Source organism: Lipotes vexillifer, unplaced genomic scaffold (assembly GCF_000442215.2).
Source record: "Lipotes vexillifer unplaced genomic scaffold, Lipotes_vexillifer_v1.1 scaffold418, whole genome shotgun sequence".
Classification (NCBI taxonomy): Eukaryota; Metazoa; Chordata; class Mammalia; order Artiodactyla; family Lipotidae; genus Lipotes; species Lipotes vexillifer.
The window spans coordinates 4910867-4927113 of record NW_006798629.1 but is presented as its reverse complement, the minus strand read 5'-3'; the positions used below and the strand labels follow the sequence as shown (position 1 = coordinate 4927113).

Genomic DNA, 16247 nt, shown 5'->3' with positions numbered 1-16247 from the left:
TCTCAACCACTGCACCACCAGGGAAGCCCCCCTTGTTGTTTTTAATCCTTTTATTTCTCTGTCTTTAATTTTTTCCAGTTTGATTACTATGTGTCGGAGTGTTTCTCCTTAGATTTATCATGCCTGGGACTCTCTGTGCTTCCTAGACTTGGGTGACTGTCTCCTTTCCTATCTTAGGAAAGTTTTCAAATATTTTCTTGTGTCCTTCCCCTATCTCTTCTCCTGGGACCCCTATAATGCAAATGTTGGTGTGTTTAATGTTGTCCTAGAGGTCTCTCTGACTGCCTTCATTTCTTTTTAGTCTTTTTTCTTTATTCTGTTCCATGGCAGTGATTTCCACCATTCTGTCTTCCAGCTCACTTACCCGTTCTTCTGCCTCAGTTACTCTGCTGTTGCTTCCTTCTAGTGTATTTTTCATTTCAGTTATTGTATTGTTCATCTCTGTTTGCTTGTTCCTAAGTTCTTCTAGGTCTTTTTTTTTTCTTTTCTTTTTTTAAGAAGATGTTGGGGGTAGGAGTTTCTTAATTAATTTATTTATTTTTGCTGTGTTGGGTCTTCGTTTCTGTGCGAGGGCTATCTCTAGTTGTGGCAAGTGGGGGCCACTCTTCATCGCGGTGCGCGGGCCTCTCACTGTCGCAGCCTCTCTTGCTGCGGAGCACGGGCTCCAGATGTGCAGGCTCAGTAGTTGTGGCTCACGGGCCTAGTCGCTCCATGGCATGTGGGATCCTCCCAGACCAGGGCTCGAATCCGTGTCCCCTGCATTAGCAGGCAGATTCTCAACCACTGTGCCACCAGGGAAGCCCTATTCTAGGTCTTTTTTAAACACGTCTTGCATCTTCTCAATCTGTGCCCCCATTCTTTTTCTGAGATCTTGGATCATCTTCACTATCATTACTCTCGATTCTTTTTTGGGTAGATTGCCTATCTCCACTTCACTCAGTTGTTCTTCTGGGGTTTTATCTTGTTCCTTCATCTGGGACATATTCCTCTGCCATCTCCTTTTGTCTATCTTTCTGTGATTGTGGTTTCCATTCTGCAAGCTGCAGGATTGTAGTTCTTCTTGCTTCTGCTGTCTGCCTTCTGGTGGATGAGGCTATCTAAGAGGCTTGTGCAAGCTTCCTTGTGTGAGGGTCTGGTTCCTGTCCACTGCGGGGGTGGAACTGGATCTTGTCCCTCTGGTGGGCAGGGCCATGTCAGGGGGTGTGTTTATTGACCAGCTGTGTGCTGAGGAAGACTTTAAGCAGCCTGTCGGCTGATGGGTAGAGCTGCGTTCCCATCCTGTTGGCTGTCTGGCCTGAGGCATTCCAGCACAGGGGCCTATAGGCTGTTGGGTGGGGTTAGGTCTTGGGGAGGAAATGGCAGCCTCCAGGAGGGTTCACGCCAATGAGTACACGCCAGAGCTGCTGCTTCCAGTGTCTTTGTCCCCACAGTGAGCCACAGCTGTCCCCCGCCTCCACAGGAGACCCTCCAATACTAGGAGGTAGGTCTGTCCCAGTCTCTTATGAGGTCACTGCTTTTTCCCCTGGGTCCTGGTGGACACGTGACCTTGTGTGCGCCCTCCAAGAGTGGAGTTTCTGTTTCCCCCAGTCCTGTGGAACTCCTGCAATCAAACCCTGATGGCCTTCAGAGCCAGATTCTCTGGGAGCTCCTCCTCCCATTGCCAGACCCCCAGGCTGGGAAGCCGGACGTGGGGCTCAGGACTTTCACTCCTGTGGGAGAACTGCTGTGGTATAACTGTTTTCCAGTTTGTGGGTCGCCCACCCGGCAGGTATGGGATTTGATTTTATCACAATTGTGCCCCTCCTACAGTCTTGCTGTGGCTCCTTCTTTGTCTTTGGATGTAGGGTATCTTTTTTGGTAGGTTCAAGCATTTTTTTTTTTTTTTGGTCGATGTTTGTTCAGTAGTTAGTTTTGATTTTGGTGTTTTTGTAAGAAGGAGTAATTTCACGTTCTTCTCCACCATCTTGCCAGCCCTTAAAGCCATGATTTAATCTAACTCTATATTACTTCAAACCTCACTTATTTTTTCACTTTGTAATGTTGTGAGCACCCTGTGAACAAGTGCCTAACATTTATCAGGAATTAAAATATCTGTTATGTTATACTGGGAGGTAGAGTGGACAGGTAAGTCAAATCAGCCATGAAATAAGCAACTATCTGTGATGGTACCAAACTCCCCAACAAGGGACTGGTCAAGTTGAGATATTCACTTAATTTAATATGAATAGTACAATTGAGATTGAAGCATTTCATGAGTAGCTACAAGAGCGACCTTCCAAAAGACCCTTAATCCCAGAATGCTGGGATCCTGTGCAGGGCCAATAACAAAGCCCTGTGGCAGGCCACCAGGACCCCATTCCACCTAGGTCACAGCACACTCATGGATACTCTTTGAACATGGTTGTTAAGTGAAGCTATATTTCAGCCCAAATGTAGTATCACTCCGTCTTCAAATCCTCCATTTTGAGCAAAAGAATATTATAAGAAAATGGTGAAATAAAAATCTTCAGTCAAAAGTTTTTCTCTAATCTGGTAATTTGACAGAAAAGAAAATGCAGTTCTATCTTGTCCAAACTCTTCTGGTGAACACATGCTAGATCTATATACAACAATTTCCCTTTCAAAGAATTACAGATTATCTATTTTTTAAAAGTGATAAAATATTGTCAGAGATGGAGGTAAATACATTTTATTCCACTGCAGATGTTAAAATAGAGATTTTCTTTTACTTTAAGTATTCTTGCCATGACCTCCACTTTTCTTAATTCTTCAAAGATTACTGATAATGGTTCAAATATGTCTTCAAAGTATTTCAGTTTTCTGGATACTGACATATGTGCCCACTAATAGTAATTAAGTACCTTACATTTGCCCTCATATTTTAAAAATTCTTATAAAATCAATCTGTGATTAAATTGAGATAATTGAGAAAACAGCAAAAAGTATAAAGAAAATAAACACAATTCTTTATTCCCTTTCAGAGATAACCAGTGTTAACACTACTTCCAGGCTAATTTTCATTTAAAACATATATACTTTTTAAAACTAGGAAAATACATTATGTGGTTTCTCTTCCTGATTTTTCACTTAGACTATATCATACGCATCACCTCTTGGGATTACAGAGTCCACAAATACATCATTTAAATTATGGCATAATTTCATCAAATGGACTTATTTACCCTATTATTTCCTTTATTATTAGAAATTAGTTCCCATTTCATATCATAAATAATACTGTGATAAATATCTTTATACAGACCTCTGCTCTCTGATTCCCTTAAAGCTTAAAAGTAGAATCATGAGTCAAGGAGCCCATGTTTATCAGGTATTTTACTCACTTTCCCAATCAACTCCCAAATTAATTATATCAGCATTGAGTAAAATTTTCTCCAATCCTAATCAACCTGAATGAAAATTATATTTTGCTATTTAATTTATAATTCTTTAAATATTTGAACAGTTGAAACCTTTTTACTATATTTGTTGGCCATTGATTGTTTTTTCCTATGCATTGCTGGTTCACTTTATTTTTCTACTTTATAGGTAAAGTGGTTTCTTACTAATTTTAAGGGCTTATTTTATATAAAGAATACAAATTTGCTTTATATATTTTGTGTACATTGCAAAAAAAGTTTGTCTTTGCACTGAATTTTATTGGAATGAAATTTTGGAGTAGTCATATTTCAAACTTACTCTCTAAAATGTCTTTCATTGCTACTTTTCTTAGAAAACTCCATGGTCATTGGAAGATTGGTTATAGTTATATTTTCATGTATGTTTTCCAGTAATTATTTATAGTTTTAATTTTTTAAATAATTATTAGTTGATGTTCCTCAAAATAGCAGATTTTCCACCAATGATATTCTAAATAATCAGTTCCTTTTATAATTGGTTTGTGACCTTTACTTCCTTTGTTTTTACCTCCATCCCATTCATGCATCGATTCAAAAATATTTACTGAATACTTAACCATGTAGTGGGTTCTGTTAGGGAGGCATCTCCGATATGCTAATGAACAAGGCAGACAAACTCCTTGCTGTCATAGATCTTACACACTAAAATTCAAGGCTATTATAATTGAATGTGTTATTAATAAAGAATACTCTTTTTCAATATTTTCGTTTCAAAGTGTATTTTTTGGTATTACTATTGCCATTTCTGTATTCCTTTACCAAACCATATCAATGTATTTTAGCTGTCTCTTTTAAGTAGCATGTAGTTGGATTTTGTCCATAAAGTCAATCAAGAATAGTCTTTTATTAGGAGAGCTTAAAGCACTTAGGTATAGTACTATACCTACTGTTTGACAGTATCATTTGTCATCTTCTTTTATTGTTTTATGCTTCCTTTGTAAGCCCTTGTTGTTGTTGTTGTTATTATGACTACTTAGTGAGTCTTATGAGCCAGGCAATTGGACTTAGCACATGAAAGTTAATACCTATGAACATTTTTGAGTGTTTACAACATGCCAGCTACTGTGCTCTAAATGATATTTTTTCATTTAATCCTCACAATCCCACTGCATGGATACTATTTTATAGAAGTTTTATAAAACTTCTTTAGTGATTATAAATATCAGTGAAATAGTATATATTCCTTCACTTGTGATAAATGATGCAAACTTTTATAATTCTTTCCCACTTTGAATTATTCACTAGAATTAAGTAGATCTAAGATCCAAATAATGTTATAAATTATTTTGACTGCTCTTTAGATGATTATTTTTGACAACTGCATTCAGTTGTAAACACCATATCTTACTGGTTACATTGCTTTTGAGCAATCCTTTAAGAAACTGCTTTCCCCTTTTGAATTATTCTTTTTTATTCACCTTTCAGTGGGAAGAGTATATTTTTACCTAGAAAGATGTGTGGATGGTACTTTTCCTAAATTTCTGCATGTGTGACGAAGGCACAGCATTTCCTTCTTGGCCTGTCTATCTTAAAATTCATGATTACTTTGTCAGTACAGATTCCATTTCTTCTATTTCATCAATTAACTCTTTTTTGTAGGTCAAGTTAAAGATTAAAGTAGCAGAACACCCCTTCTCCACCTGCCTTCTTATTTTTCTATCCAGTGGCCTGACCTAAATAAGGCCAGTATTGGACCTGGACAAGAAGAGTTAAGCCTCAGGCAATGGCTTATTATTTTACCTACATCTCTGATGCTGCTACCTTTGTGCAGAAGATGCTGTGCTCTTTCTGTCCTGATTCTTGGCATGGCTATGGCTCTCAGGTCCTCCAGTGCCTTTGAGTTTCCATTTCCTCCAAGACTCCTCTGATTTTGGGCCTCATACCTGGCTGGTCTTTGCTGCTTACCTGCCCACCCTGCATTTAACTCATGGTCCCATCTGATACATAGTACCTTTGGGTACCTTAGTTTTCTACCACACTCATATTTCTAGCCAAATTAGAGTATGAATGTAGGCTCAGGAGTTCAAAGCCTGGCTCAGCTTCTTGGTAGCTAGTTGATCTAAATAAGCCTTTATAAGCCTTTATTCCCTCATCTTCAAAATGCAGATGATCACAGCATCTATCCCAATGTGTTGTGAGGATAGATAAGATAATCAACGTAAAGACTTTAGGGACAATGCCTAGTCCACAGGAAATAATAAATATTAACAATTATTAACCAATATTTCAAATAATTTATTATTCTTCCCCACAATTCTTAATCATAATTCTTCTCATATTGTAGGAGGGGAAAAAAGCCAGCTTTTTCAAAAGGAGTAATTTGGGGGGAATGCCCAGTGCTGTATGACAAGGTATCATTGGCTCTTCACCTTCTAATCCCTCATTCTGTATTTTATGTTTAATACATAACATAAAGCTCATTGAAAAGAAAAGAATATTTCAATCATTAACTGTGTTTTGAATCGGAAGCCATTTCTTAACCTGTTGAGAGAGAGAATTTTTAAGGTGGGTAATTATATTGACTTTGATGACTGAGAGTTATATTTTTACCCTATGCTTATACTTCCAGTATCAGTTTAAAAAACTTGGTAGTCATACATAATCACACCGATATGTGTTAGAACAAATAAAATGTGATATAAATATTCTGAAACTATACCATAATTTAGCAGATTATTTATCAATAACCAACAACCTCCTCAATTAAATTACTAGAAACCACCACAGCAAAACCACTGCTAATCCAGAAAATAGGAAATAAGGGAAATGAGAGATGTATAAAAAACATTTGGGAGATATGGAATCTATCCCATGTGTGCTGTAAAGAGCTCATAACTTAAGAATGCCAAAGCCCAAGTGTGTTATGAGGGTCTTTCCTCAAAAGTAACATTAATTGCATATCCCATAGATGCTTATTATGTATTCTATTCATATCAAAGTATAATATGTAGTCAAAAATATACAGATTCAATATATTTAAGAGTGATAATAAAACAGTTACTCTGGCCTAGCAAAAACTGTTATTTTTAAACTTCAATTTTTGGTCTTTTTATAAAAGAGTATTTATAGTATTAAGTATTAAGAAGACAGTATTGAATCTTTGTATTTGAATCTGCTGTGATTAAGGGTCTTTTGGACTCAAAACAAGACATACTCAGTGATGGAACTGTAACAGTAATATTTTAGAGGCTTCTGCACAAAAATAATTCCCAAGTGATGAAATCACAGGACATTCTTATTCTCATATTAAAAATGAAGATACCAAACAGCAACACTTAGAAATCACCTTGGAAAGGTGGAAATGATACAGTCAATGTTTTACTTTGGAAATTAGTACGCATGCACTGACAGGCCCCTACAGAACTTAATTTTTAAAAAGTCTAATACTTACCAATAATTGGCAAGCAAAAGACAACTCAAGATGTTAATTATTTGAATTAAAGTAAGATAAATTTCATTTTAGGTGCAACAGGAGTAATCTTACGTAAAGTTAATGAAAAACAGCATAAATTACTTTTAGGAAATATTATTTTATAATATCACTTAGAAAGTATTAAATATTTAATTGCAAATTAACTTTGTTTAACCTAAATAGTAAGTTGATTTAACATTTCCTAACAGAAAAACCAGCTACAATTATCCAGGAGATAATGCACTAAAATACATAAAATAATCACATTAATAAGCAAATTATCATATAACATTCAAGATTTCAAGGGGTCTTACTCCCATATTTCAAGATAAATATCATCAATTTATTTAAAATTAAGATAAGCTAATTTGGAAGGACTTTAGCCAATGTTTGTACAATTAATATTTTTACACTAATTATTAATTCTAATTCTGTTAAATACATTTATTAGCAAAATGCAACAAATGCATTTATATATGGCATATCTGCTACATCAGGAGACTCCCACATATATTCTCCTACAAAAAACAGAAGAAAAACTACTTCTAAAAACAGGGTAATTATAAAATCATTTTCTTAAAGATAACCACACCCATATCAGAGGGCAGATTTAAATAAATTTTAATGTATCATGCAACTGCTAAGATTGACTAAAATTAGAAACCTGGACTCAATATGGGATATAATTTCATTTTGCTAAATAACCCTTTCTCCACCATGTAAACAACTTTCTCCCAACAGCAACAGACAGTAGCATCAGCAATTATTTAGATTAATATTACTTGCATGATATAAAAGAAACAATTTCAATTCATTTCCATGAGATAAAGACCCACAAAATTTATTACCTTCAAGGACATAAAATTATTGTGCCAAATTGCTATGATCTGTTTCTAAAAGTCTACTCTCCACTTCTACACTATCTCTTGAGAACCACTGGTGCAAAGGATAACTATTATGTTTCCACTTAAGTAGAAACTTGTATGCTTCAGTGAAGCAAACACAGAAAGCCAAAGCCAGAGCTGGAAGGGTGCATGAATCACATGGTACATCATATTGATAGAGCCATGATATCCTAATTCAGTAATTATAATGACAGATAATGACAACAAAAGCAGTGCTAAACATATATTGAATGTTTATTCCAAACTGAACACTGATTTTTATATACTATGATTTAATTTTCATAGGCACTCCATGAAGCAGGTACCACTATTTTTCATCTCCATTACAGAGATGAAGAAACCAAGGCTCTAAGTGGTTAAACAGGTCTGTTTCATTTCAAAGCCTGTGCTTCTAACTGCTATTTTGTATTATACTGATATTATCCTTTGGGCCCAAAGATTCTAACAGTCATCAATAGGAAATATACAGGTGAGCAGTACAGCTTAGGGTAGCATAAACACATAGGAAAATTCAACCACACTGTCCCACAAATAGAGATAATAAAATCAACTTTAATAAGTGATATGAGAAAGTAACACTCTTACACTATAAAATGTAGTACAGCCCAATTAAGAGAATGAATGACTTCTTCAAAGATTAAAACAACACATATTTTTAGATAATGCAGATGAGATTCTGTACAAAAATAAAGGGATAACTGAGTCAACCATGGTTACCGCAAGCCCTAATTTTGTTAGTGCAGCTGAAAATAAAGTTGAAAGGATTAAGAGTAATTATGTCATGGATCATAGAATTTTATTGGGAAGGTGCTGGCTGGATATCAAAGAAGCTCTATGAATCATTATTATGAAGAGAAAGCTGATGGGAACTAATGTCTGATGAGGAAACCAGAACACACTAGTTATAAGCCATTGTACCCAAGTCCATGCCTCGACCACCGTAATGTGAAGCACCAGCTTGGCCAAAGAGGTAACAAACAATAGAGCACTTCAAAGAAATGATCAATGTGTCCGACATTAGTTTCTTTCTCCAATATTTAAGACCAATTTCTAGACTCGCAAAAATTCTTGAGGCTATAAAATGGATTTCTGTATTTGAGTAAACCAATTCTTTGAGTGCAAAGTAGAGAGGAATACAGAATCTGCCTCCTGACCTTGCCACGAGGTATTTTAAAATAAATCTATAATCACAAAGTTAGCTAGACTTTGAAGTGTAAGAAATGCCAGTTCATTAACAATGTACAGTGCTGCCGAGGACCCACGTTCCCCAGAACTTTCTCACTTCCATTGGGAATGAAGGAGCTGCTCTCAATGATGAAATCAAGCTTAAGTCAGAGAAATGAAAACAGGCATCATGAAAACAGGAGAGCAGAAATATGAATTCATATTCATTGAGCATCTACTATGTATATCTCAGTAACACCTTCTCAATTTTCCATGTTCTATCTAGTTGACAGATGGGATTTGCAGGAAATATCTACCAGGGAACTGCCCAGCACCAGACATAAATGTCATATTGTTTCTATTTAAAGGATCCTTTTGTTGTCTGTAGCACTACACAACTAATTCGTATTTATTAAAGTTGCTATCTTTCTAATTTGCCTACTCATGTTATAAGTCACCGAATGCATACAAACACACAAAACACACACACACACACACATCTAAGGGTAACTGGCTCCATATTCTGCTATAGCATGTTACAGAAGTCATCTGGCTGAAGATGATTAATATAATATTTTCACTGTGAGGGACATTTATCTTACTTTTAGAAATGCACTTCTGAGGGTAGAGCAGATAAGCACACTATAAAATGGAAAGAACATGAATATCTTACAGGATAGTTTGGGTTCCAGGCTGGCTTCACTGTGTACAATCAGTGTGACCCCGCACTTCTCAGAATGCTTGGTTTAATGATCTGCTGTTGCCATCTTAAAATTCCCACTAATTTTCTTTTAAAGGGCCAATCATTTTTATTTTACACTGGCTCTGCAGATTATAGAGCCAATTCTGCCTGGATTTGAATTATGACTTCACTGTTCAATATGTGTAAGTTTATTGTAAACCTTAGTTTCTTCCTCTGTAACAAAGGGGTAACGTTAGATGAAATAGGACATATGAAAGCAATGAGCACAGAGTCTGGCACACAGAACACAAAAGGAGATATGAAATGAAATGTAGCCGGCATAGCTCTTACTCTTACTTCTATGAATCTGAAACATATAGAAACCACTATAAATCATAATTAGGTGTTGCTGAAATTTAAACTTGAATACTTACAACCCATATATCTGTGGTGCAATTTCTAGTCTGTTCAGGTGCATGTAAAGCTCAATATCATGCTTCTTCAGTAGATGATCCTGGATCTGGTTGACTTTAGTAACAATAGCAACTGTTGGCCCCAAATCCTGTGGTCTAGCAAAGGGGATAGGAGTCATCAGGGTTTCTTTCCCCTAAACACAGGAAAAATGGAACATGCATTATTTCAGTGTGAAGTTAACAAATACATGGACATCATTCTTGAACGCATTTATCAATGGAAGTTTAGAGAAGAACCAACAACTACTTTAACCAACTCAGGAAAAAAGCTTAAAATGTGGGATCATAAACTGATCGTCACATAGATGACTGTGCCCATAAAGGCCTTGAAATATCTTCTAAAAATTTTCTACTTGTATTCCCTCGACCAGTTTATCTGGTGACATTAAGTCTTATAAGATAATTTTGGCTAGAGGTAGTGGTGGCCACTAGTCTATCTATCCACGGCCAGTTTGTCTCAGCAGCAGCCATAGTACCTAAATGGCACACTCTGAGGAAAATATATTTCTTGTGGCATAAAAGTTAAACATGAAAAAAAGTAATTGAAAACTGTCTTGAGCTTCCCTGGTGGCGCAGTGGTTGAGAGTCCGCCTGCCGATGCAGGGGACACGGGTTCGTGCCCCGGTCCGGGAAGATCCCACATGCCGCGGAGCGGCTGGGCCCGTGAGCCATGGCCGCTGAGCCTGCGCGTCCGGAGCCTGTGCTCCGCAACGGGAGAGGCCGCAACGGTGAGAGGCCCGTGTAACGCAAAAAAAAAAAAAACAGCTGCCTTACTTTGAGCTCTCAAAACTATAAAAAAGCCAAGAAATAAAGCAAACCAGTACTATAAAAGAAGACATCCTCTAACTGTCCTTTGATCAATTTAAATAGCTCGGTAGAAAGATTTTTAAATTCTTCAGACCAAAAATGTAGCTGACTTAAAAAAAAAAAAAATCTATGTGGGCAGTACAACTTCCATTCCTGCCACCCAATATTAAGAAAGGTCTGTGACTCCTTGTAATGCTTTCATGTAAGCATCAACTACCCCCCAAGTCTGATGATATACCCTAATATATCATGGTTGAACCTTCTTCTGATGTTCAGTTCCCAGTTTCTACCTCTCTCCAATACTGGGATTTATAGCATCTTCTCTCATGATTATCTGCCTATCACTCATCCTCAGTCTACTCTAGTTCAAATTCTTGTTTCTGTTTCACACATGCTGCTTTTTCATACAGTTCTGGTCTCAGTTTAATCTCTACTTACATGCAGTTCCCTGAGTGAGCTCAGTCATTCACAGTGCTTCAACCAAAACCCATTCTCCAAAGACTTCCTAATCTGTATTCGTAACCTAGAACTCTGGAGTGCTTCCCACACGCTCAAATGTCGGCGAAGAACGTTAGACTGCCGAAGGGTCTCGAATTCAGCAGGCCTGCAACTGAGCTCATCACCTTCCGCTCGAAAACAAGTTCATCCTTTCCCATGCCTACCTCAACCCATCCTCCAATACGAACACCTGGTTTGCCAAGTGTAGCTCCTCAGAACCACTCAGGGGACTCTTGTATATGTCTCTTCTTTGGCGCCAACACCCTGACTTGGGGCCCTAATCATTCCTTTGCTCCTCGTCTTGCTGTCCCCCAATTTAGTCTGCTTTAAATCCATCTTCCAAAATGCCTGGTGATCTATGTAAAGCACGTTAGATTATGCCAGACTGCCCTCCTTAGACACTTTTTTTTTTTTTTTTTTTGGCCACGCCGCACAGCACGCTTAGTTCCCCAACCTGCAGTGGGAGTGCGGAGTATTAACCACTGGGCCACCAGGGAAGTCCCTCCTTAGACATTTTTAATAGCTCCCCATTATTTTCACTCTGGGAAAAACAAAACGAAACAATTCAAATTCTTTAGCCAGGTCGGCAAAGCTTTCCATCATCTAGTTCTGTTCTCACTGTGCTTCCAGAGATACTGGGGATGCCATTCTTCTACCTGAAATATCCCCTCCCCACTGAGGAGCCCCCATGTGTATTTTAATATTTGGCTCAAGCGCCAGGTCTAGTTCATTATCCTCTTCTCTGCTCCCACAGTATGTGTTTCTACTTCTCTTCCTCTTAAACTGTGAGATCTCTGAAAGGAATAACATCTTTTTGTCACTGGACCGCATTCAGGGGCATAAAGATAAAAAAGGTAAGCTCTTGCCCTCATCATTTGGAGGGAAGAACTACACAGAAAAAAAGCTCTGAATTCTGCGTGAGAGCTGTGACTAATCAGGCTGGTAGCACAGAAGAGAGGAGGGGAGGGTCCTGTGTCAGTCCAGGGAGAAGGGGCTCCATCTGTCTGTCCAGGATCATTTCAAGTCTTAAAAAAGAAAAGCAGCCCTTTGGACTTCCTACAGTGTCTGCCCTAGAGTATTTAGGTCCAAAGGACATAAGACCACATTAATCTTTAGGGCTCAATTCATTGTTGTTAATTTGTATAGACAGGAGAAAGGGAAACCTCTATATTGTGCTCATTTATTATAAAAATAGTACATCCAAAACAGCTTTTTCTGATTTTGTAACATCTAGTACTCTCTTCAAATAATAGGATGCTTTAACTTAAAAGGATTTCCCCTGAGCTCAGAATACTTTATAGTAAAATCTCTTAAACTTAAAAAACTTGAAAGTAATGTTTCTGATCACTTAATGCTAAACAGCACAGCTTATCTAAAGGTAAAAAATCAATAACAGTGAAGACAGAGTTAATGTAAAACACTTCCTTATCTTCAGGGTTTCTTATTATAAAGAATGCTACTTGCATATAACATATATGATCAAATGAGACAGCCACAACTACCCATAAAACTAGAAAACTTTTCTAACCACTTATTAGTGGTACGCAGATCATTGCCAGGCCACAGACTGAGCAATGCAGCAAGATAATGATTTCACACCATTATGTAAACCAACACACTGCTTCCTTCATCAAGAAAGTCTTATTATAAAAAGTACGTCGCTAAACTAGCCAGCATGCGCAGTGATATGACTGAATTTTCTGGGCAACCAGAAGACCTGCACGATGGAGTGATACATTAATTTCTCGAACTTCTTTTTAAAAAGATGATCGAATCATGAAAAAGAACAAAAAGGGAGGATGAAAAAGGGATTCACTAGATAACGCTTTTTAGGAATATATTATGCACTGATACAAATAATTAATATAAATTCTCAGAGGTCACATCTATGTGTTCTTTGATAAAATAAATGTCTTTGTGTTGTCTTAGCCATTCTCATGACATGACTCAGTGAAAGCAATATGAATAAGTAAAAGTAAAAACTGGCAGCCCTCTCATTTTTATCATTCAGTTTCTCAGATGCTGTGAATCAGTTATAAAATACAAAATGACCACTGCATAAAATGATCATGAGGCCTGTTAATTAAATGTCTTCAAAAACTCTGCTCAAAATCTGATGTTCACATAAGTCTATGACTCCATCAGATCACCTGCTGAGAATATAGAGCTACTGTTCATCACACATGCTTACAGCAAACTTCCCCTGTAATAACCCTTACGGAATGGAGCATGGTGATATACAGCTGGAGTAAGACTTTATCACCTAAGCTCGGGGTAGACAAACTTTCTCTGGAAAGAGCCAGATGGTAAACATTTGAGACCTTCCAGGTCATACAGTCTGTGCTGCAACCACCCAGCTCTGCCTCTGTAACGAGAAAGCAGCCAAAGACAGTAAGTAAACAACTAGGCATGGCTGTATCCCCACCAAACTTTATGGACATGGAAATTTGAATTCTATATAATCTTCATGTCACCAAATACTATTCCTCTTTTGATATTTTTTTCAACCATTCAATAATAATGTAAAAGCCATTTTTAACTCACAAGCCTTACAAAAACAGATGGCAGGCCAAATGGCCTGCAGGCAGTAGTTCGCCCTGACCTCGACCAAAGGCATAAAATGCATTAGTTATCCATCTCATTTGCTAAGAGACGGAGTGAAGGGACTGAGTAATACATGGTTTCTAACTAGAACTCATTCAATTATACCAACATAAAATAAATTAGTCATATAGAAAATAATATACCAAAAACTCTTAACAACAGCCCTTGCCAGAATAATCTGCAATTTTTCCATTAAATGATCTCTAAGTTAGCATATATGGTTGTTTAAAATGACAGTTAATTCAGCAATACCACTCCTAGAGATATGCCAAGAGAACTGAAAACATATGTTCACACAAAAGTTTGTATACAAATGTTCCTAGCAACATTATTCTTTTTTGTTTGTTTGTTTTTGTTTTGTTTTGCTTTGTTTTGTTTTGCGGTATGCAGGCCTCTCACTGTTGTGGCCTCTCCCGTAGCGGAGCACAGGCTCTGGATGCGCAGGCTCAGCGGCCATGGCTCACGGGCCTAACCGCTCTGCAGCATGTGGGATCTTCCTGGACCGGGGCACGAACCCGTGTCCCCTGCATCGGCAGGCGGACTCTCAACCACTGCGCCACCAGGGAAGCCCCGCAACATTATGCTTAATAGTCAAAAAGTGAAAAGAACCCAAATGTCACCAACTGAGGTATGGAAAAACAAAATGTGGCATATATCTATGCAATGAAACATTATTTAGCCCTGAAAAGGAATGAAGTACTGACACATGCCACAACATGAATGAACAGTGAAAACATTATGCTAAGTGAAAAAAGTCAGTCACAAAAGGTCACATATTGTATGATTCCATTTATATGAAATGTCCAGAACAGGCAAGTCCAAAGGAACAGAAAGTAGATTAGTGATGCCCAAGGCTCTAGGCAGGGGGAAACGGGAAGTGACTGCTAATGGGACTAAAAGGATTTCCTTTTAGGGTGTTGAAAATGCTTTGAAATTAGACAGTGGGGACATTTGCACAACCTTGTGAATATACTAAAAACCAATAAATTGTACACTTTAAAAAGGTGAATGTTACGGTATGTTAATTATTTCACAATAAAAATTATAGTTAAAGAATAAGGGTAAGAGGGAACCCTCCTACCCTGTTGGTGGGAATGTAAATTGGTACCGCCACTACGAAGGACGGTATGAAGGTTCCTTAAAAAACTAAAAATAGAATTACCATGGGATCCAGCAATCCCAATCCTGTGCATATATCCAGAGAAAACTCTAATTCAAAAAGACACGTGCACCCTAATGTCCACAGCAACACTATTTACAAAAGCCAGGACACGGAAGCAACCTAAATGTCCATCAACAGAGGAGTGGATAAAGATGTAGTACATATACACAATGGAATATTACTCAGCCATAAAAAAGAATGAAACTGGACCTAGAGATTGTCATATGAGTGAAGTAAGAGAGAGAAAGAAAAATATCATATGATATCACTTATACGCAGAATCTTAAAAAAGGGTACAAATGAATTTATCTACAAAACAAATAGAGTTACAGATGTAGAAAACAAACTCATGATTACAGGAGGTGGGGGGGGTAGGGATAAATTGGGAGATTGGGATTGACATAATCACACTACTATACATGAAATAGATAACTAATAAGGACCTACTGTATAGCACAGGGAACTCTACTCAATACTCTGTAACGGCCTATATGGGAAAAGAATCTAAAAAAGAGTGGATATGTGTATACGTATAACTGATTCACTTTGCTGTACACCTGAAACTAACACAACATTGTAAATCAACTATATTCCAATAAAAATTATTAGGAAAAAAAAAAGAATAAGGGTAAGAGAGAGTAAGGATAAATGGTATTGATGCTAAACATATAAATTCAATTTAGTGATGCATTAGTAAAAGCAAAACAACCTATTTGACACAGTTTATCTACATACTTCCGTGCCTATCAACTCACCAGGACAGCACAGATCAAGTAGATAAATACTCTTTTCATTCAAAGTTTATAATAGTTTTTACGAAATTATATTGCATGCATAATGCATAATATACACACATATAAAAGTTTCTATTTATTTATAGAACATTTTTATATTACCTTTGTAAATCTGTCAATAATTAGAGATACGATTTAGACCCCCAGTTCAAACTTACTCCACAGGTATCTTCATATTTTCATTTTTTTATAGTGATAATAATGGCTTTTATTCTCTGATTATATGTCATTACTAAAATCATTTGTTCCCTCAAATATATTGAAAAGATCTGTACTGTAAGATTTACCTTTTGACCATCATGCTCAAAAGTAGAAAACCAAGGTTCAGCA

The 16247-nt window shown here is 37.2% G+C and overlaps 1 protein-coding gene across 1 annotated transcript in view; it reads right to left on the bottom strand.

The window, feature by feature from the left end:
• The window catches only part of TBC1D5 (TBC1 domain family member 5), a 358157-nt gene that overhangs the window by 209698 nt on the left and 132212 nt on the right, over nucleotides 1-16247 (bottom strand). Inside the window, exons 10-11 of the mRNA XM_007470644.1 lie at nucleotides 16205-16247; nucleotides 10014-10186 (exon numbers count right to left, since the gene is read on the bottom strand). The exon at nucleotides 16205-16247 is cut by the window's right edge and continues 45 nt beyond it. Coding sequence (XP_007470706.1) covers nucleotides 10014-10186; nucleotides 16205-16247 — 216 coding nt within the window. The remainder of the gene's footprint in view (nucleotides 1-10013; nucleotides 10187-16204) is intronic.